Here is a 23,075-nt window from a genome sequence, read left to right as displayed (position 1 = left end):
GTTTGCCTTTAGATTTTGTGGGTTTAAAAGCTTCCTCAGGATTTTTCTTGCAACCAGTGGTGAATTTATATGGGTAAAATTACAAAATTTAAATACACAGAGCTAGTGCTCATAGGTACTTAGGCTGTGTATGTACTAATTACGCACCAAGATAATTCTTTTTATTTGGAAAAACCCCACAGTATTATAGATGTTAATGCTGGTTGAAATGTTTGGAAACTTCCTGTTTGACGTAGCTGGAAAGAAATTGTACTCGTGGTTGAATGGAATGCTGGAAATAGTGTGTCCCCATATTGGCCATCAGTATGTGTGGGTTTGACTACAAGCCTTCAAAGCTCATTCTTGTGTTTCCTGCCTATGAATATTTGCCCATTAAAAAAAACCAACTTCTTGTATGCTATGGTGACTGACTTTCTTTCAAATGGTTCCAGTTCATAAAGGCTGACTAGTTATGAATAAGCTAGGCAAGTTTGGAAAAAGAGTTGACATCAAATCTTACTTCAGGCATTTGAAACTCCTGAAATATTTGTGGTTATAACAATTATCATGATATACTAGAATTAACTAACTGGAGTTTAGCAATAGCTGAACATTTGCCACCTTCTGGGCTGCTAACAAATTAAAATACTCTCATTTTTCATTCAGTGGACCAGAAAAACCTGCTAAGTGTGTTTAACTCTTTATAGGCTTTTATCCTGCTCTATGAATATGCTAAAAAAAAAAAAGTCTATTAGTTGAGGTAAAGGAGCCTAGATAATTTAAGACTCTCCTTTTGTGTTTAGTGCTGTGAAATTGTAAAATAATGAGGTTGTGAGCTCTTAAATATTCCCATTAAAGATCATATCAGTGACAGTGCTTGGCTACGTTAGTACACTGGTGGTCACAAAGGAGAGATGACTGGACTGCTAACTATACAATGCTAAATGCCTCATCACAGTGTGCTTGTGTGTTGTTTTTCTCTGGTTATTACAGATTCTCTAAATCTTAGATTTCACAAAGGATTTGAGGTGACATTGCTGTGTCCATGCATGAGAGGAAATATCAAAATGAGAAGGAGTGTTTTCCTGACTAAGCAAAATGGAGATCTGAAGGCATCCATAATGCCTGTAAGAGATAAATGGGGCAAAATAGGATCAACTGAGGCTTATTAGTAGCAAAGCTCAGTATTTTTTCAGTGGAAAAGGGGAAACTGGTGGTTAAGTCCATTTAGAAAAGCGGGTGTGTGTGTGTGACACAAAACTGTGAATCACAATTTTCACTGAATTCACTGATTGCATCAAGAAAGTTACTATTATAGTGGTATTTTGAAGAAATAAACTCTTGGGGTTGTTTCCTTTTGAAGTGTTTCTGGCAACTAAGGGTATAAACAGCAACTGAATTTGCTATCATGTAATAAAATGTCTCTTTCAGATGGATGTAGTGTTGATGCTAAAATGAAAGCAGGATATAGTTTTAAAATATCTCTCTCCTTGAAACTGTAAGAAAGCTTATAATCTTACAATTTGCCTTCCTGGAACAAATGTTTCATTTGTAGGACAAGGAAACTAATAACTTCATGTCTTAGTTGTCTGCTGTCTAACAGGAAATCGCCCGATGCTCAGAATGATCAGAAAGTTATTCTAACTAGCAAAATAATATGTTCATGTACTGAACAGTGCTAATTGAGAAATCTGAAAATGGCAAGGCATTATGTAAATGTGCCTCTGACTGAAACAAAGAAACACAGGATTTTTTTTTTTCCTGGTCAGTTGCTACAAATAAAGGAATTCGTTGTTTTTGTTTTAGCTCAAATACTTGTGAAGGGGAAGGGGGAAGTCTTGCAGAAGGTTTGCAGTCTATGTCAGGAATTGGAGAAAATAGCCTTGAATTAAACAATGCATTAAGTCATGTTTTTCTCCAGAATTCAGGGTGTTTTTTAGTGTGTTTATAGGTTTTTAATTTAATTGTTTTAACTTATCTACAGTTAACCTAGTAGTTCCTTGGCTGCATAAAGACTTTTCCCTTTACTTGGCTCTGTGGTCCGAATACCTTGTGCTCTCATACCTCCAAGTCTGCCTCCTACAGTGGCAGGCTGCACATTCCACTTCTCAAAAAAAATTGTCCTTGCAGTGTCCATAACTTAAAATGCAATCCTTTTAATAAAGCACTAGGTTTTTAAAATGTTAAATGCCAAGTATGTAACTTACGTTCTGTGTGTCATGAAACAGAAAAATGCTGTATTTCCAAAATTCTGGCATTCCTCATAGGGCATGAAATTTGAATGTGATGTCTAACGTACTTTAAACTACTGTTTCATAAATCAAGTGAACTTTTTTTTTGCTTGAAAATATTAGTATAAAAGGCTTTCTTTGGAATACAAGGTTGTTATTTTCTAGCATTGTAGGCCTGGCTCTGCTTTATACTGGTTCTAAGCTATGATGCTAGTTCCTTCAGTCCTCCTGTGGAGAAGGATGTAGTGAGGGTGAATTATCTGTGGTCTGCATGCAGCTCTTTAAAGGTGGCCTTATGTGATAATAGTGAGTGGACAGTAATAGGTAAGCTAAATTCAGTTCTCTGAATACCTGCCTGAGATTTGGCAACTGCTAGATATTACCATGAGGTTAGAATTCGCTCAGACAACACAAAATGAAAGCATTAAAAATACCATGAGGCAGCCAGCTCCCATTCAATATTAGCATTTAAAATGCTAATTTAACAGTGAAAATTTATGAAAGGAAACATTCGTGCTAGAGACATAAATCCCTGGGCACATAACTGGAGATGCTAATATAAGGCTTCAGTAGTTGTGCCAAGCTAGCATAACCTGTTTTAAGTTTGCTTGGCTGTGAACCTACAGCTGGAGTAATTTTGAGCAGATGAATGATTTGCCCTTCCATTACAAAGGCTTTAGAAAGTATTCTTTAAGATACTTAATTTTCGTAATGCTTTGTTTATATATATAAATATTATATTTGTTAATGTACAGTGTTAGTTTGAAACTGCCTACTTCTCAATTTCTATTTCTCCTGAAAATGAGAGGTTATTTTTCATACTTTCTTGTTAATAGATTAAATCTGTTTTCACATGGATGCATTGACTATCTTGATTTTTTTGGTGTCAGCTTCTTCGTGGTGCTGGTAGCTTCTTGTCTTCAATTATATTGTGACTTATGTTTAAAGGTGGGGGGGGTGAGTACTTTTTTTTACATGATTTGGACAAATCAGTGACTGCTAACTCATGCTTTTCTTAGATGCTACCCAAATGTCTTTGATCTGTTGAAATGGATCTAGTCCAAAACCAAAAACACGCCCAAATGAATGCTTTGAGGCCGCTGTCTAAAGGAATTGTTTTTTTTCCTGTCATTGATGGTTTTGATTTTTTTTTTTCTTCCCCCAGCTTTGAGGAGTCCTAACATATGTCTGTAGCAGCATAGTCAGTTATTTTTCCAGCACTTAATACAGTTTTTTCCCCTTTTAAGAGTATTTCCCTATGTATGTTGAGGAGTTTTTCCTCAAGCAGAGGGCTTGCAGATATATCTGCTGACAAAATTCTGAATAAATGCGAACCTAAAAGTTGGATGGTTTCCTGTATTTGATGTGTATCGAATGTTTGTAATTTTTACATTTGAATCATATGCTTTAAGTATTTGAATATTTAATCTACTGCCTTACCGCTAATCTTTATTTTTCAGTCAGGTGGTTAGGGCAGATAAGAAACTGACTGTGATATTTAATAGACTGTGCAAATTCTGTTAACCGAGTTCTTATGTCTTGTTTAATGTTTACAAAAGCCAACCTAAGTGACCTTGAAATCAGTGGAAATATTACTCTGGGAGCAGTATCAGGCTTTCTTTTCCTTTGTCATCTAGATTGGTGATTCCATGTTGGTGTGTACACAAAAATGAAAGGGGGGTGTTAATTATATAATGGATTTTCATTATATAGTGATGATATAATATTTATAGAAATAGAATATCTATAGAAAAAATATATTTTTCTCCATATCCTTATCCTTTTGTAGCTTGTACATTGAGCAACTATGTGTTTTTCTTTAGAATTTGCAAGTTAATTCTAGGTATGGGAACTCCATGTCACTGCTGTCAGTATCTTCCCACATTAAATTCTACAGTATACTTTTGAAATAGTTGCTAGTTTGTCAGCAGTGAAGCACAGCTGTAACAAGTGGCACATCCAGTCTCTGCTGTATATGTAGTGGTTGTGCTTTTTCCATGCTGCATTCTTAAAAAAAACCCTATTATTATGCTTGATAGAGATGTTGCAATACTCCTTTGCATGTCTTTGCAGTTTTATTAATACTGAAAGATTAAACACAGCATAAAATTAAGGCATTAGGTACTTACTAATAAGCATGGAAGAGGGAAATACTGTATTTGTGTTAAATATCTTGATTATCTAAAATGTTACCAAGCAGTAATAATGCAGAACAATTGTGATGGCTGGCCATAATTACATTGCAGGACTAATAAAATGTAATAAAGCTTTCGCTTTTAAAATTAATAACTTTTTTACAGGAGAACTTGTGGCCTTTGTGGTGGTGTTGCAGTTAGGTTTTAAGATTAATTGAAAAATATTTTATGCTAGAATTGATTAATTCCTGCTAGTAGATTATCTTGCTCCTAGGTAACAGTATTTGTGCTAATTAGAGATTTATCTTTTTTTTCAGAGCTTTCAAGCAGGAATTGTTAAGTATTTTTCTCTTTATAGGTTGGAAATTACAAGCGGACAGTAAAGCGAATTGATGATGGTCACAGACTTTGCAATGATCTTATGAATTGTATTCATGAGCGGGCACGAATAGAGAAGGTCTATGCTCAGCAGCTTACAGAATGGGCAAAAAGGTGGAAACAGCTTGTGGAAAAAGGTAATATTCTGATTTTGAGCTCTGAAAACTTTCGCAAATGGAAAAAAATGTTTCTGTGTATCTTTGTTTTGGTAAGTACAAAGTAGAAATTTTGTACTTTTTAGCCTATAATGGAGTCTTTGCAAAAGGCTTGGTAATATAACAAATGATCAAGCTTTTCTTGATTAGAAACAAACAAAGCCCTGTTCCTTTGCTAGTTTGCTTGTTTCTTACTGAAGCAGATGAATCTTGCCTCCAGTGTTGAGGTATCCAAACAGATTCAGTTCTAGAGAACTGGCTGTTTCTAGGTAACTAATGGTATAAAACACAGTTTGAAAAGTATATCTGAATAATAAGGGGGCAGTGGCTGTGGGGGAAAGACTAGTAATAAAAGAGCTAGGCATTGCTCTAATGGAAGGCTAATCTGATACCATTTTAATATATTCTGAAATAGTGTGTCCTTTCCTGGTTATTCATGCTTCAAAAAGTGTATTGAGAAATTGAAGGCAGTTCAAAGAGGAGCTAATAGATGGAATACTGAGAATCATGGTACAGGGAGAAGGAGGCCAGACTAAATGCGTATTATTTCTTCTGGTGTAAAAATTTGTCATAGTCTAAATTTATCTGAAAAGAAACCATTCCCTTTTCTAGGTTTGCATCAATATTGCTGTTTACAAGTGAATATAAGTCAGTAGCTTCAGGTAGTTTCTTGGGAATGTAAGTTCCATGTGGGTGATGGTTACTGAGAATGACACTTTCTGTTGTGTTTAGGCCCACAGTATGGAACAGTAGAAAGGGCTTGGTGTGCTTTTATGTCAGAAGCTGAAAAAGTGAGTGAACTACATCTAGAAGTAAAAGGTTCACTGATGAATGAAGACTTTGAAAAAATCAAGAACTGGCAGAAGGAAGCCTTTCATAAGCAAATGATGGGAGGATTTAAGGAAACCAAAGAAGCAGAAGATGGATTTAGGAAAGCTCAGAAACCCTGGGCAAAAAAGCTGAAAGAGGTACAGCAGTAGATTATGTATTAGATATCCTGTGTTACAATATATTAATGTCTCAAAGCTCTATAAGGGAGTAAACTCCCTATTCTCTCTGCTGGACCCTCCTTTCTCAAAAAGATCTCTTGCTTTCTGTCCTCTTCTGAAAATAAGTATTTTTCTCTTGGTCTCTCCTAATCTTGGTGACTTCAGTGAAAATCTGGAAAAGGTGGAATTTAAGCTATCATTTTAAGTGTCTGATTTCATGCATTTGAAAGTTACGAATTGCTCAAAGAAATGAGCAGGGGAAAAGTGTTTGTGGGTTTTTCCCTGTCATGTAACATTATTCTTAAAAAACAGGTTTGTAGAAGAAGGGGAGCAGGAGAACATGGGCACAAGGAAAAAATGTTCTGTTGGGGACTTTCTGTAAACCTTTTCTTGAGTCTGTTCCACACTTCTCTAAGCTGTATGAATGACATTTCTTGTATGGTGAGAGAATGCTGGTTCATAAGTACTACAATAATTTCCTTATGCTGATTCTTGTGTATTGTTCATTCCTGGCCTAAATGAAAAAAACTTAAAAAAAAAAAAAAAAATCCTGAAACAAAACCTGACATTTTCTTCATTGCAACATGATTATAAGGCTAAAAACTTCAGTTGATGGTTGTTGCATAAACTGTCCCAGATGCAAATATTCAAATCTACTTTGTAGGTGGAAGCTGCAAAGAAAGCATATCATGCGGCCTGCAAAGAGGAGAAACTGGCTGTATCCAGAGAAACAAACAGCAAAGCTGATCCAGCACTAAATCCTGAACAACTTAAGAAATTACAAGACAAAGTGGAGAGAAGCAAACAAGATGTGCTAAAGGTATACTGTATGCTAACATACTGTTCGTATGCAGTCTTTTTAACCTATAGCTTGTGCATATTTAAGTTTTTTTTTCTTCCTGAATGTGCCGTGGACTGCAGTGCAGCTCACTTTCAGTTACGGTCCTATACCAAGATTTAGTTTTCTCCAAAGCACGTGTTATTGCCAAGTTCTTCTGTGAAGAGTGAATAATGTATTGCCTCTATTTCACGTAAGTACTTTCAGCAGGGAACGAAGTGGAATCAGGCAGTGAACTTCTAGGACAGGGTTCTAGTCATTTAGTAGTGAGGGTTGACTTATTTCACGTGCGAGGCTGTGAGATAGGCACTTAAAACTTCTTGACAACATCTGCAGTCAAGAATGACTACAAGTTTAGAATGCTTTTTTTTTTAAAGAAAGTAATCTGATACAATCCATTTAAATAAAAGTAAATACACTTTTGGAAATGCCATTCTATTGCCCAGTTTGGTTTATCTCTTTAGCGGGCTGCTACCAAGAGGTTTTTCTTGTGTGACTTTCTTCAAAGACATCTTTTCCCCTTGAGAATGCTGTTCTGTGATCTGGAAGGCGGATGTTACATCTGGTGGGATCTTTTAATTCCTGCCTGTGGACTACTTCTGTAAATTAGAGTCTGAGGTTCTATCTGTTAACTGAGCTCACAGTGTGTGCAACTGGGGATGTATACAGTGTTTGGGTTTTCGGTCGTAACTCACAGTGGACTATGTAAATAACTGACAGAGAAAAGACAACACTTTGAAATTATTTGGAGATCTTTAAGTAAGAGACCTGTAACTTGAAAGACTGCCTGTTCTGATTTACTCTGTGGCTCCTTTGGTTTTTATCTTTAGTATTACATTAACATTTGTCATGGTTTCTGTTAAAAAGCCGGAGAAGAGGCTTAGAGCTTTATTGTAACCGTTTTGCAGTTTTGTTAGATAACTCTCATCATGACCTAACATAGGTACAGCGGTCATGAAAAGAGAATGCCGTTTGGGAACTTCTGGTCTAAATCTTGGCCATTACTACATTGATAAGTCTGTTATGTAGGGTAGTAATAAAATATATTGCTAATGGTTTGTTTTTCCACCCCCAGACAAAAGAAAAGTATGAAAAATCACTGAAAGAATTAGATAATGCCACTCCTCAATATATGGAAAACATGGAGCAGGTATTTGAACAGTGTCAACAGTTCGAGGAAAAACGCTTACGTTTCTTTCGAGAAGTGTTACTGGAAGTTCAAAAACACCTTGACTTGTCTAATGTTGCAAGGTAAAACTGTGTAAGACTTCAAAATTAATGCTTAATATATTTTCAGTGAAAAGTAATCCATATTTCAAGTAGTCAGTTTGGACTCTAATTTGTTTCTAATGTGTTGCTTCAATTTGTTTGAAGTGTAAGTGAAAGAGCTTAATTTTTTGTTTTGTCTAAAATTAGATTAGCATCTATCCCTAACATTTGCTAGTTTTATTTAACGCAGTGTTAAATGAACCAAGAAACCCTCATTCTTGTTGTATTTTTGTAATCAGAAACTTATTTTTGTAATTAGAAAGGATTCAGAGCTTAGAATCAAAAAGTGCTGGATCAAAGATTGGGAAAGGAGGGTTTTGGTGTATTATGTGTCTTGCATGTTTACTGGAGAACAAACTAGAATTATTAGTGTAAGACAGCATGAACTTTGTAGCGTAAACACATTTATTGTTAAAATATTAGAGCTCAGTCAAAAGGAATTACCTTAACTAGGGGATGAATGTTAAAGATCCATTGTTTGACTGTTGTTGAACTCTTGCCCATCTTAATTTTAAAGTCTGCTCTTTATACTGTAGTATGTATAAAGCATGTCTCGTACTTTGTTCTTTCTGCCTGGACCCTCCTCACTACATTCCAAGAAATCTAAACTTCTGCTAGGGAACTCAAACCAGAGCTCATGCAGCTTATTTTGTCAGACTGTCTGGCATGTCATCAACTACTACAGGCCATTTTGATATGAAGCTACTTTGGTATGTCAGCAAGACAGTGGTTATAATATTTTTTGTTTTGTCTTGCATTTGAGAAGACAGACACTGGAATACTTGCAGCAAATGCTGTAACACTAGTGGAATTTTACATCCCACTTGTAACGGCAGAATTTCATGTGCACTCTGGTTGGCACTTCAATTAAAAGGAGAAAAGTGTGCTCCTGGCTGGCTGCTCATTTCTGTTCCCTCTTCTGCTAGTGACAAAACTCTTATGGTAGTCCAACCAGTGGAATTAAGGAGCTGATCAAGGGTAACCTAGGGCAGGAAGAATGTAGTTTGGTTTTAACCTGGACCAGTGTTCCAAATTGACTTGCTATGCAGTCACACAAATGTTAGTGCTGGCGTAAGTGAAGGGTGTGACATAGGGGCAAGAACAAATACAGAGTAAGCAATAGGTATAGGTAAGGGCAAGATCACTTATTTTAGCATCACTATCGTTTTGGGTTGCTTCAAAGTTCTAATGGAACTGCTGTGGAAGACAGGTTCTTTTTATTCTCAGAGTAGATAGATAGTTAGGATTGCTGCCCGTTTGAATTCAGTTTAATCAGGTTGAAAGACACTACAGAACAGAAATAAATGAGAAATAGTTGACTTAAATGGCAAGGTTGGGGGAAGACTGTAGAAGATGACCAAGTGGAGAGGCAACGATTTCCTTTTAAGATACTTAGGAGGTTCGGGAGTGGTGTCTTACGGTATGTTAATAAGGTGCAAACAAAGAAAAGAACTATTAGCATAAAACTAGGGATAAAGCAACTGTAACTGTTTATCTATTTCCTTATCTCTGCCTCTTTGAATACACAAAGATAAAAAGTGTAGAATAAACCCCCAAAAGGAAGTCTAATTTTTAACTTTCTTAAGACTAATAATGCTGAAGAGCACAGTCCAGAAAATGGCCCTGCCCTGTTTTCTACAGATGTAGACCTCCAGTTTATTGTTGGATTTAACTGACGACTAGTGAGTCATTCAAAATTATTTATTCCCTTTCTCAAAATACATGCCTTTCTATTGCTTAAATACATTCAAAGAACCACTGATGGTAGGGAAAAAACCATACTGCATACATGTTAAAGCAGTCAAGTAATGTATAGAAACTGAGAAATTTGGAAGAAATATTTTGAGAAAGTTTGACTCCTTGACAATGTAGCACTAATGAATTCTAATTCTAAGTCTTGTGTGACTTGGTCTGGAAGGATTTTTCCCAAATTCTCTCTAGCTTGAATACAGACTAGCAGTTCTCTGTCTCTTATTTTAAGCCTTGTGGCTGTTGTGTTAAGACCTCTTTATACTCTGAGTTCTATATTGCACCATATTGTTTTTTTTGGTATAAAACATTTGCTTTACAGACTGTGACTACAAATACAGTTACATCATGTGCATGGTCTGGGATCAGGGGATCAAAGTTGTATCTGCAACGTGACTTCTATTCTGTAAAATACTTTATACTTATGAGAACTCAACTTTAACGAAAAACAAATAGACTAAGAGATAAGTAAAAGTAGTAAGGTTCTTTTTTTATAGTATTTGAAACTTTGTATAAATAGTCTAGTTAGTAAAATCAGAGAGTACCTAAAGCAATAAAAACAGTTAGCAGATATTATACCTGCATAGGAAAATGTTTAACCCATTTAACTCCGCTTCAGGTTTGAGGGTTTTATTTTTATAATGACTTACAATTCTCATTGGATTAAGAAAGGGGTTTTCACAGAATGCTATGGACTTACCAGAAAAACAGTTTCTACTGTCTTGTAGACAAGCTTTTAAATTCAAGAAACTTCAAGATTGGCATTCAGTAATTTAAATACATTCCTATCTAAATCCTACATTTAATGACAGCCAATTAAGTTGCTTTACACGAGTCATAATTCTAAAATCTGGCAAATAAGGATTTTATGGTTTTTGTGAACTTTCAGCAAGCTTACTGGTTGGACTACTCTTCCTTTTTTACAGGCAGTTAATAGGTCTGTCAGTTTTAAAAAGTCTGTCTTGCTCTAAGCTTTTTCAATACAATTGTGAACTTTGAAAATTTTTTTTTTTTTAAATCTAGGGGATTTGCCATGTTTCTAAATGTTATACTAAATTTGAAGACAAATTTGTTTTGCAGTTACAAAAATATCTACCGTGAACTGGAACAGAATATCAAAACAGCAGATGCTGTTGAAGACTTGCGGTGGTTTAGAGCTAATCAAGGTCCAGGGATGTCAATGAATTGGCCTCAGTTTGAGGTAAGGTCAGAGTACTTAAAACCCAGACTTGTTTTGTCTATTTTTTCTCTTTGCTTTTTGTCATATTCCTTTCTGGTGTAACTCTTAAATTCAGGCTCCCAGCAGTGAATTTTTTCGTTTTTACAAGTCATAGTAGTTTTCTTTTCTTGATTTCCATTGGGCTCTTATCCCCCAACTTTTGGAGATGATTATATCAGGCACCTATTTAAAGAGAAAAGGGGTAAAACAGAAAACTATAATTTTTTTTTTAAGCTAAAGTCATTACTGAAGTCATTAGTAAGCCATGGCTTAGTCAATACACCTCTGACACCTGTGTATGTTATCTTATATGTTTTACTTCTCCCCTTTGGTGTCAGATTTCAGTTTGAATCTCCTTGCTGTTAGCAGGTAATTATAGTGTAGACAGCAAAGACTTCGAAAAAGTTTGAACTAAATACTTCAATCAGTCCTGAAAATTGGTATTTATAAGTCTTAACTAGGTTTTTCAATACTATTATATTAAAAAAATTCCCCCTTTAACCAGTTGGTAATTTTATTGCTGAATGCAATAAAAGGATTTTAAGGATCCTTAAACTGGATTAAACTTAAGGATTTTAAGTAGTGCTCTGCTAACACAGCCTACAAGAAACAAGTACCAAAATGTATCGGTGCAGATCATACTACCAGAGTATCAAATAGCTGGAATTGGGATGAGTTTGTCTGACCAGAATCATGGGTTTGGTTGAAATAATTTCTAGGCATTAAATTAATGAAGTGGAACCATCAGCTCTGGAGTGTTCACTGTTCCCTTATTAACCCTAATGGAAAATATCACTTGTTTTTTGAGATACCGAGTAACTTTAGATTAGAAGGTTTGAGGAAGCAAACTCATAATAGTACTGCAGAATTTCTTTGCCTGAAACACTGAACTACAGTTACTTCTGCGTGGGGAAATTACCATCCTTTTTCATAAGCATTATAATTAACAGATTAAATACTGTTGTTACTATTTTTCTAATCAAGTTTTTTCTCATTTACATGCTACAAGGATGACGTAAGTAAAAAAAAAAAAGTCATGATCAAATGAATATGAAATTGCATTATAAACTGCAAATATGCTTAGGTCAGTGGTCTTTAAACTATGGTAACTCAGAAATCCAATATGTATTTGTACAAAGTTAAAATAATGAGGTACCTCTGAAAAGCTGGCCAGAAATCACTGAAGACTGACTGTGCAGCATGTGTAAACCAGTAGTAATAGCAACTCGCAAAATCTTCATTTCCCGTTAAAAATACTTATCTCAAATGCTATCTTTTGTATAGCAAACTATCTCCTGACTTTTTTTTACCTTTAAGGCTTCTGAGATGAAACAAGTCTCAGCATAGGATATTTGCTTGCATCCAGTTTGTTCTCTGTTGGTTCCAGCTTTATATCAGTATGCAGCTTAGTTTGACTTAGTTTGACTTGATAGGTAGAAGTTGTGTTTAGGTCTCACCATGCCTGTCTGTCTGCCTTCTGAAACATCTCAATGGTTCAAAACATCAAGGAGGGGATGCTTTACAAATGGCATCATGAGTCTTGTCCACAGTTGTGTTAATTTGAGCCTTAACTCTTATGGATGGCTTTTAAGGACAATAAAATTCACTAAATCTAGAGTGAAGTACCTTAAGGGCTCAAATCTTAGGAACAGGAGAAGTGATATACAATGAGTTTAAAAATGAGCTTCTTCGTAGGTCATTCTCGGAGCACTTCTTGAGAAGTAAGCCCTGTCTTAAATTAGATTATAGTACCTTTTTAAATTAAATGTAAGGTTTACCTTTTAAAGCCAGATGTCTTGGCATTATTTGAAACAGTGAGCCCTCACAGTACAACTTTCAAAGAGCTGCACTGGCCAACTCCTTTGATTTCTCCAGTTGTCTGCCAGATGTCTGGTATTTTAAGTCTTTTCAAGGTGTTCAGAATGCTAAGCAGGGAAGTACAGATAACCTTGGGATTGTGCGAGTAGCACAGATATGTTTGCATTGCTAGGGTAGGAACTAGATGAGAACTATAACAAACATTTAGAGTAACTTATCTTTTTAATAATTATTTGTACTGTTGTATGTATAGATGTATGTTCTATAACTCTGAAAATTAAATGTGATAATTACTTGTTCAATTAAATTTCTTAATCACATTTTGGATTTATTGATAGGAATGGTCTGCAGATCTGAATCGCACTCTCAGTAGAAGAGAAAAGAAGAAGGCTTCTGATGGAGTGACTCTGACTGGTATTAATCAGACAGGAGATCAAGTTTCACAGCCTAACAAACATAGCAGGTATTTTTTTTCATGCCTAAAAAAACTAATTGGAAAGGACTGTTATCTTCAAGTACACTAAGCTCTACAGGATCAAAAAGCCACTGTCCAACCAAATGTTAATTATCTGTGAGCATTTTTAGTGATGTGTTTCCGCAGCTCACAAAATATTTTGGGAATTATTCTCCATTTTACAGTTCTCTTTCCATTGAGAATTAAAAGAAATGTAACTTCATGAGAAACTGAACTTTCTGGAGCTAATCTGGTAGTTAGTCTGTTGCTATCTTCCCATGTCTAGAAATGACAATTATACTTTGAAATCTTATCTTGCAAAATGTTTATTCACTTCAGAATTCCGGATGTGATTAATACAAAACTGTTAACATCAGCTACTTTAGAAAGGAATGAAACTGGCTAGAAAAATCACACTGCCTTTTATTGCAGGCAGTAAGAGAAAGAAATTATGGTCCACGAAGTATATTCTAGTTCTGGAGGAATGTATTGTATGTGAGACTTTCTGAAATCTTTTGGGTCTTATGCTACACTTGATAGATGTTTGGGTTTTTGTTTATTTGGGCTTTTTTTGGCTGGAGAAGGGGTCTGCTAAGAAACTGCTTAGTGGGACACCAGTGACAGTGTTCTACTCTTAAACAGATAGGGTCGCCATAATGCTCTTTCTTTTCCAAATTAGCAGTCTTAGTGTCCAGAGTAACACAGTGCAGTCAGTACAATCAAGTTACAATCCCTTTGAAGATGAAGAAGATACTGGGAGTACTGTCAGTGAAAAGGAGGACAATAAGATCAAAAAGTTGGTGAAATGTTGTTTTTTTTAATTGTTTTCACACTTGCACTTTCTCTATCCAGGGTTTTCTATTTTTGGTTTCTATAACACTATGCCGGTCAGTGCATGAAGTCTCTTTAAGCGGTTATGTAAGCAACACTGTAACCTAACTTGTCTTTCCTAACAGATGCCATATCTGTTGCCTTGATCTTTGGTTTGAAACTACTGGGGTTATTGGCAGTTGCTAACAGAACTGCTGTTTCTTTTTTCCTTCCTTTACCAGTCCTATAAAATGTTAAAACTGACGGGTTTTTCTAGTGAAACTGCTTCTGGAGCTTTACTGCTCTGTGTGTTCTCGCTGAATAAATCTGCTTTTACGATTGCTTTCTTTTTATTTAGGACCTTCTCAAACAGCTGCCTGTTACTTCAGTATACACACTAGGAATGTCATACCGCTATCTTAAATGGCATGTGCATGCTCAACAGTGAACTTTTCTTTAAATGATCAAGTTGTTGCAGTATAATGAAGTTTCTTTATTGGTGGATTGCGACGTACAAAAAGTGTTGAAAGCTATTGTAGAGGTGCATAGAGATTTGGGAGGAAGGTTCTGCAAAGCAATTTAAATGTCTTATCCTAAACCAGATAATTCCTCTCATCTACTACCTGCATACCTTTTACCTTTCTAGAGTAAATAATCCCATGGATTATATAGGTTTCTTGATAGAGAAGTTTTTGGAGTTTGTGGGGAGGTTGTCTTTGATATCTTTTTTTCTTTTGCCTTTTTCTAACTTTGTAAATGTAATGCAAGAATGCTTTTTTTTTTGAATGAGGCATTGTCAGCTAAAGATAGGTGAGAAGATACCAGAAATAAAGTTTCAAAACTGGGTTTGAGTGGAGTTTAAGCTTAATTAGGGGAACTGATATCTTAGTGGTACTTCTAGTCTCCTATTTTAAGAGCAGAAAAGAATAATTTCAAAATTGTTTTCAGTGTTAGCAGCTATGAAAAAAACCAAAGCTACCCTACAGATTGGTCTGATGAAGAGTCCAACAATCCCTTCTCTTCCACTGATGCAAATGGAGACACCAATCCATTTGATGAAGATACCTCTCCTGCAATGGAGGTGAGAGTACGTGCACTCTATGACTATGAGGGCCAAGAGCAAGATGAACTCAGCTTTAAAGCTGGTAAGTTTACAGCATTCACTTAAAATATTTATCAAAAGTAGAAAGGGGGGGAGGAGGTTTTCTCTTCAGCTTTTATTTTCTGAAGTCACATGTTTCTCTGAATATACAACTCTACTTACAGGATCCTATCTAACCCTCACCCCTCCTGATAGTGCTTCTTAGTATCCCCTGTTTGGAAGCACTGACTTCTAAATCTGTTTGGAATGTGTTGGGATGCATCTGTTGGGGATATTCCTTTCTTACCATCTCGTGTTAAACGAAATAAGCTGCAGAACTGATAATCCTATCTCCTCCTTTTCTTAGTTGGTGACAGTAACAGCTGCTGCTTTTAGCTGTCCAGAAATGCCAACCCTACAAAGTTGGTTTTCTTAAAGGAAAAGCCTACAGCAGCTAATCTTAAAACAATATCTAATCAACTGGTATTTTTTCTGTTCAAACTGGAAGCATCCCTTTTTTGGCCTCCAACTTCCTACAGTGCTAACTTTTTAAGGTTGAAAACTTAGCCATGGACAGACAATTTTTTTCTTCTCTCTTTCCATCCCCCTTCAGTGTATGTTAAGCACAGTAACTGTCTTTACCTGGGTGTTTTTGTCTTGCATTATATTAGGGTACACTTACTATACATCTCCCTTCTCAGGATGTTTTATTTCCCTTGAGCCATAAACCCTGTTCCTTTTTTACCTCACTGCTATAGAAGTTGAGAGAACAGAATAGAGGCAACTGTCAGGAGAGACCTGTGACACAGTATGTTTACACATATATGAAGTTGGCACAAAGGTATGATGGCTGCACGCCATGGATGCTGCTGCCTCCAGTTTGTCTGGGCTGGTTCTACCAGCCGTTGTGCGCTGTGCGAGTGCCTGGGCAAGCTTACTCAACCCCCGAAGTCGGAGACTTCAAGTTTTTCATAATCTGGCCAGCCCGGAGGCAGCACCCTCTAGTGATGAAAGGTGAAATCTACATGCTGTCCATGCCTTTCGAGCTCCAATGTCAGCCAATTGTTCTACTGTCTTCCCCAGAATTGCACATGAGAAGTTTACCAACCAGGAATTCCAGAACAAGATTGCATGAGTAGTTTAGCAAAAGCAAACAGAACTTCAGTTTGTGAAAATGAGATAGGCATTCTCATTGATCTTGTCTCTTTTCCCATTTGCTTGTCATTTACTCCCTTCTCCTGTAATGACTGACTTAGTTGTAGAGGAAAAACAGGATTCAAGTGTTGAAAGAAAGTTTGAGAAGACTTTTGGTGTTCTACGTCCCTTTCACCTGGGGTTCGTTAAGAAGTATGCTGCTTCTACACCATCTACAGTGGGTCTTAGATGGATGTTATGGCTTAAAGTTAATGTAGTAAACAAGTCAATGATGTAGCTAAGTAGTGAACCGCTGGACTTCCATTCTGCTTGTGGAGAAAGGTGGTGCTCAGAACAGTGTATTTGCAGGTCATATTCTAAATGCAGTTTGTTTTTTAAACCAAAACCCACCATAACTCAGGTTATGGTGCTCCTACCTTTCACTTGCCTCCCTCCTTTTTTAGTAGTGAAACTCTATACATCTGACTCTTCTTCTTTGTAGACAAGTATTGTAGGCTTCCAGAGAGGAGGAATGGGTTAGCTTGTCTGTTAACTTTTGCTGAATTGTGCCCTGACAGAAGGACAGTAGTAACAAAACATCTGGGGCTTTCTCTGGAATGCACAGCAGCTAAAATTATTCTTCGTTCTGTAGACTTTAACTGCTCCTTTTTTCTCAGCAGGGGATGGAAGTGTGCTAATCCTCTTGAAATATATGTATTGTGCCTGTCAAGCAACAGGATGGCATTCCAATAGTTTACAGTAACAAGCCTTTCAGTGGCAAAACTATGCAATGTTTATACACACAGATGTAATGGTTAAATACAAAGTTAGGCATTCTGTGCTTTAGTACCAGCTGTGTGACTTGCATTAAACTATTTGAACCAAGTGGTTCTCTGTGAGGTCTGTAGAAATAAAGTACAGGAAGTATGAACTGTAAGAGATGTATGTAGGCTTAACTTAAAAATAGCTTAATACCTTTGAAGGAAGAGCATTAAAGTACGTTTTAACACCAAATTATATGATTGTATCAATCATAGGAAAGGGGGTCACATGCTAGACTATGAATCCCCTTACAGAAGCTGAATTATAGAATGGCTACAGTCAAACTTACTTAGGTTTTAGGCAGAAGTATTGGTGTGACTTAGGTTTACACTGAACGTACGAAAGACTAAGCAAAAAAATTCACCAGGTCATGCAGGAGCCAATGTAAAATGTACTCGCTCCTGTGCTCCTATGTAAACTATGCCTAGACTCCTAAGCAGCTGTCAGCAGAGGATTAGTGCATTTTAGGGATCTGTTTAAATGTATGCGGATATTCTCAGATGGGATTTCCTTGGATATTCAAAGAATTTGCCTATAAAGCTTTTGTGATCACTTTTATGTACATGCTGCAGTATATATGCTCTGCATAGGGTCCATTAAATGTACTTTAATACATGAAACTCCTTTTTATTAGTGGAATACTTTATACATCTGTCTCTTTTTCTTGGCAAACAACTGTGGGAGGCTTCCAAAGAGGACAAATAACTTTGTTTATTCATATCTTATGAGAGGTTTTATAGTTGTGTAAGAAGATGGGACACAACCATTTGCTATATGTCTAGCTCACCCAACTGTGTCTCTGCCATGGCTGAGAATAAGTATCTACAGTAAATGTAGACCATGCAATGTTGTCAAAATGTGTTATTGTATATGCTATCTTTATCACAGTTGTTAAAAACTGTTTTTGTTGTAACTGTTGTGCAGATGACACTTAAGTGGTAATATTTTCATAGACCTCCAAGATCACTGAGTTTCCAAGTCCTAGCTGTTAATGCAAGTGCAACTGCATTGGGGCTTACTGTTAATGCAGTGTGGCTTTTGATAGTCATTGTTTTCACTCTTTATTAAAATACACTTCATAGAAGTGGCAGGAAAGCTTGAAATGGTACACTCTCATTCTGCAGTGCTAGAAATGCTGGAAAAATTGTAAAATGTCTCCATAAGCAAAGTATAGTCCATAGTGCCAAACATTTGTTCATAATGTTCTTTTATTAGTTATCTGGTAAACTTACAAACTAGAGGAGAAGAGGCTTTAACCTTTTTTAGCTAACAGAGGAGCTATAGAAGATATGTTAAATCTTCCCAGATATATGAAGCTTGTCCATTTCTACCAAAGAATTGATAGTCCCTAGACTAGTCTTTGTTCTCCTAAATGATACCAAGACTGTGTATTTATAGCCATTTGGGACTCTATTAAGTGGTTAATATCTTCAGCACGTATTTCCTATTGCTAGCTAAGATGAAACACAAATCAGTTTTATCTAGGGAAATAATTTGACGCAAAGAAGTTGTACACGAGGAGATAATTGTTACTTAGTCTGGCCTTTTTTGCCTGGCTGAGGTGGACGTTCATTTGCTCATATACAGCATCTTGGAGTCTGCAGACTCTCTAATGCTGAAATATTTCCTGAGGATGTAGAAAATCAGATGTGAATGACAGTCAAAACGAGGTTATGTTATAGGTCATAAGTAAAGGTTATGTTATAGTTCATAAATGTCTGAATGGATAATCAGTGTTAGCTTTTTGCTGCGTAAGTTAGCAAGCAAATTCTTAGTTATTTTTTCTGGAGCTACAACATCAGCTTCCAGCAGTATAAAGCTAGAGCAATAAAAGGGAAAGTTAAATCCCAATCCTTATATTTCTTAAAACAATGAGGAAAGGGGAGAGAGAGAGAGAGGTGTAACAGTGTAAGATATAAGATTCTTTTGAATCTTTCTGCATCACAACTTAGTAGTGGTATACTGAAAAGTTGCAAGTATAATTCAAGAGAATTTTACTGCCACGTCTTAATGTTTGTAGCATTTTCCTCCTTACGTTCCACAAGCTCTTAGAAGAGTATATATTGACAGTGAGCCTAATGAAACATTTATTTCACTTGTACTGACATTTTGTTGAGGGCCAAAAACGTAGGATTATTCTGCTTGTTTAGAGGTAGTTGCACTATCCACAACTATCTTTGTTCACAACCTTTAGATATAAAGGAGTCTTTGATCTTATAGTGAAATAACACTCTATATAACTTCAAAAGTTTGCACTCTTTGTTGTGCTTTAAAAAAATGCTATGACCTTTTTGAAATGCCATCAATGTAATGTTTTAGTTTCCTATTTTCTTGAAATTGGAGGCCTTTCATCCCATATGTAAATCTAAGTGGTATTCTTCGTATCAAAAGCATGAAGACCAAAGAAGGGAGGCTTTCTGTTGGGGCCTGGGGTGGGCAGGGGAAGAAAAGCGGACATGTAGATAACTGTCATATTATCTTCCTGTTGTTACGTAAAAGGTTATAGCTTGTTAACGATGTTCCTTTTTGCAGGGGATGAGTTAACTAAAATGGAGAATGAAGATGAGCAGGGTTGGTGCAAAGGACGTCTGGACAATGGACAAGTTGGTTTATACCCAGCAAACTATGTAGAACCAATCCAGTGACAAAGGACAAAGTTAATACAGAAGTGTTACAAAAGCTCTGTAGGCCTGTACAGTATATATTTAAAGCGAGAGGAAGCTGAATGATGTATAGAGTGTATATATTTTAATGAAAAGGTGAGAGCTTGATACTGAAATCATGGTGATTTAAAGACAAAGTTTGAACTAATAATTTGACATTGTTTTCACAACTTGTGCACAATGCAAAGGAAAGGGGTTAGGTTGAAAAAATAGTATGATAGGAAAAATACTTTTTAAGCTTTTTCTTCCCACACGGTCTGTTATTGTGACTCCTAAACATTTTTGCATTTTCTATGCTTGTGCCTCATCCTACCCTAGGTATGTGGCTTACGCTCACTTTTGTTTAATCAGTTATTTTAAGTGACCTTCAGTAACTTGCAACTTGAATTTTAAAGATTATTATAGTTAATTTTCTATTTGTTCTTAGCGATGTCTGAAAGATGCAGTATTTTTTTATTTAAATGCTATGTAGTTAAGCACCTTTTTGTATGCTTGGATTTATCAATTAATACTTAAATTATGACACAGATTTAGTCACCAGTTGACTGAATGAAAACTCTTTCCATGTTGTAGTAATCTTTCTATGTTGTCAGCATGGCTTGAAGTTGTAAAACAAATACTGTATTTAATAAATATCTGTTACAGAAGGTTATTTGTAGCAGAGATATCTGCAGGTGTCATGGGTTGGGATTCTATTATGAATGTTGTTTACACGGTTTGACACTTAAACTAAGAGTTTTCCATCTAGATCTTAAATGGCGCTCAAAAGAAAGATTAATTATGCATAAGCCCCAGAGTTGTAGCTATTTCCAGCACACATTTGCAGGGGGAAAAAAAAATCTCCTTTAAACTGCTAATGATTTTTGGGTGATTTGAGATGTTAAATCTGTGAAGACTAATTTTTTGAACAGAGAAGACTGTAAAATAGACTAAATGCTTTTTATTAAGAGCCTATCTATGTTGTGTATATGTACATATAATTTGATATTCCAAAATATAAAGAGCATGGCTATTAGTTATCAAGCCTTTTGATGTCAATAAGATTTAGACTGTTTTAAGAGTTTAAATTATAGGTATATTTAAATCTGCTTTCCTGCCATATTCATCACTGTACCATAGACAAAGTATTCTGTGATTAGATTTTCAGAAGTACAGTAAATACACTAACATACTCAAAATCAGTATTTGTGGATAAACTTGTGGGTCAAAATATAAACTAGCTTTAGTCCTTACATGGATTATTGTAGCAGAACACTGTAAAATCTACATTTGTTTGCAGTTACAACTCGGTCATCTGTAATCGTGTCAAATAGTATGCATTTGTGACATTTAAAACTGGGTTGTAAAATTACAGCAGATTTGTGTTTAAAAAAAAAAAACCCTAAGTATCAGGTAAGTAGATATGCTATGTTAGGAAGCTACACTGTAATGAAGCTAACAAATCTATTTTGAGGTAACTATAAAACACTGTTGGTAGTCTTGGACTTTATCGTTTTGCTTTTTGAGCTTATAGATATATTTAGTCATGATTTTCAATGAATCAAAATGTGCAAGCTTAAAAAGTGGATGTATGTATGTGTCCGTCAAGGAAAACTTATCAACGTAATTGTTCATCCACAAGATGGTTACTAAAATTGTCAGGAATTACTGGTTTGGGTCTCTGTATTGTAAAATATTTTAGAAAACAATAAAATCTGTTAATCTCTTAAATACACAGAATGCACCTCTTACTATTTCAACGTATGTGAAAATAGTCTTATGAAGCAAATACTCTGCGTTTCATTGCAATTCAAGGTGACAAAATCTGCATTGTCTAAAAGAGCCATAAAGAGGAGTATGACACTAGTAACATTGTGCCGTTAACAAAAAAGAGGAGGTGCAGTGCACAGGGGCTCTTGGCAAGGCATTCCAGCAAAATGTTTATGGAAGAAGAGGAGACCGTGTCTTTTATGGGTATGCAAAATCTACTGTGATGCTGCTTTCTGTGGTATAGTCAAGTCTGATATAGCTTGGATTTTTTTTTTTGCGATATCTGAATCTTTTCTGCCTTTTGTGAGAGGTTTTTTTTATTGTTGACTGGCAGTGATTACTGTAGTAGTGTCTGTGATGGCTAGCTGAAAGTTTTATCTCATCTCCCCCACCAATACTGCATCTTTTAATCTAAATAAAGTACTAGTTTTTTATGCTGGATGTCCAGTTTGGTGAAGGCACCATAGAATCCAAGTGGAAGGGACCAAGGGAGGTCTCTAGTGCAGTGTCCTATTTAAAGCACAGTCAACTCTGCATTCAGACCAGGTTGCTCAGGCCTTTTAGCTAGTCTGGAAAACTTCCAAAGACTGATTTCATAACCTCTCTGTTCAAACTGTTATAATGCTTAATTATAATACTTTTTCCCCCATTTTATTTGCAGTTAGAACCTGCCTTATTGCAATTTATGACCATTGTGTGTCGTTCTGCTGTGCTTCGATGGAGCCTGGCTCTGTCATTTTGATAGCCTCCTTGTAGGTGCTGGAAGGCTGCTGTTGGGACTCTCAGACTAATCTCTTCTCCAGGCTGAACAAGCCCCATTCCCTCAGAGCAAGTGCTCCATCCCCCTGATGTCCCACTTGCTCAAGTTTATTAGGATCTTGTACTGAGTGCAGGTGGGGAGGGTGTCCAAAACTGGACAAAGTCTTCCATCATACTGAGTAGCAGAAGCTAATGGCAAACTTATCAAACATTTAAAAAATAATAAAGTATTTTTATGACATTATTTGGCTGCTAACAAACAAGTATAAACAATAGGTCATTTTAAGTGCTTGAAACTCTTATTATGCTTCATTTCAATGAGAACTTTGGGAAACAGACTTGGATTTTGTCAAATGAAAATGACTAGTTTCATCCTCATTTTGAATGGACAGCTGTTTACCTTGCACAGATTAATTCAGTTGAGAATTTTGCTTTAAGAACATGGATCTTATGTTATTATCTAGTATATAGAGTTGAATGTACTCATCGTAGCCAAATTTAGAATGAGAATGCAAGGAACTTCTGGAAGCTACCTAGCCCAGCCAGGGGACCTCAAAGCAGGTCCAGTTAGAGCAGGTTATTCAGGGCTTGTCCATCTGAGTCTTGAACATCTCCAAGGATGAAAAGTCCACCACCTCTCTGAGCAACCTGTTTTAGAGTTCATCAGTTTCACCATGAGGAATTTTTTCCTTACATGTATCATAATTTTTCATGTTTCCTCTTGCACTTAGCTTGTGCACCTTTAAGAGTCTGGTGCCATCTCATCTACACTTTTCTGTTAGGTAGCTTTAGCCTGCTGGCCACACTCTTGCTAATACAGCCTGGCATGCTGTGGGCTACCTT

General features: G+C 36.2%; 1 protein-coding gene across 3 annotated transcripts in view; it reads left to right on the top strand.

The window, feature by feature from the left end:
* PACSIN2 (protein kinase C and casein kinase substrate in neurons 2) overlaps window positions 1-21,434 on the top strand; it is a 65,199-nt gene extending 43,765 nt beyond the window's left edge. Inside the window, exons 3-11 of one of the 3 annotated variants that reach the window (XM_076343738.1) lie at window positions 4,704-4,860; window positions 5,611-5,846; window positions 6,532-6,687; window positions 7,781-7,956; window positions 10,804-10,924; window positions 13,099-13,223; window positions 13,897-14,010; window positions 14,973-15,169; window positions 19,594-21,434. In XM_076343738.1, coding sequence (XP_076199853.1) covers window positions 4,704-4,860; window positions 5,611-5,846; window positions 6,532-6,687; window positions 7,781-7,956; window positions 10,804-10,924; window positions 13,099-13,223; window positions 13,897-14,010; window positions 14,973-15,169; window positions 19,594-19,706 — 1,395 coding nt within the window. In that variant the 3' untranslated portion in view covers window positions 19,707-21,434. Of the gene's footprint in view, window positions 1-4,703; window positions 4,861-5,610; window positions 5,847-6,531; window positions 6,688-7,780; window positions 7,957-10,803; window positions 10,925-13,098; window positions 13,224-13,893; window positions 14,011-14,972; window positions 15,170-19,593 lie in introns of all 3 variants that reach the window. The other 2 variants (XM_076343728.1, XM_076343744.1) reach the window with 2 other exon arrangements.
* Window positions 21,435-23,075: the final 1,641 nt, after the last annotated feature.

Source organism: Aptenodytes patagonicus, chromosome 1 (genome assembly GCF_965638725.1).
Source record: "Aptenodytes patagonicus chromosome 1, bAptPat1.pri.cur, whole genome shotgun sequence".
NCBI classification, from domain to species: Eukaryota; Metazoa; Chordata; class Aves; order Sphenisciformes; family Spheniscidae; genus Aptenodytes; species Aptenodytes patagonicus.
This window is presented reverse-complemented; position numbering and strand designations above follow the sequence as displayed.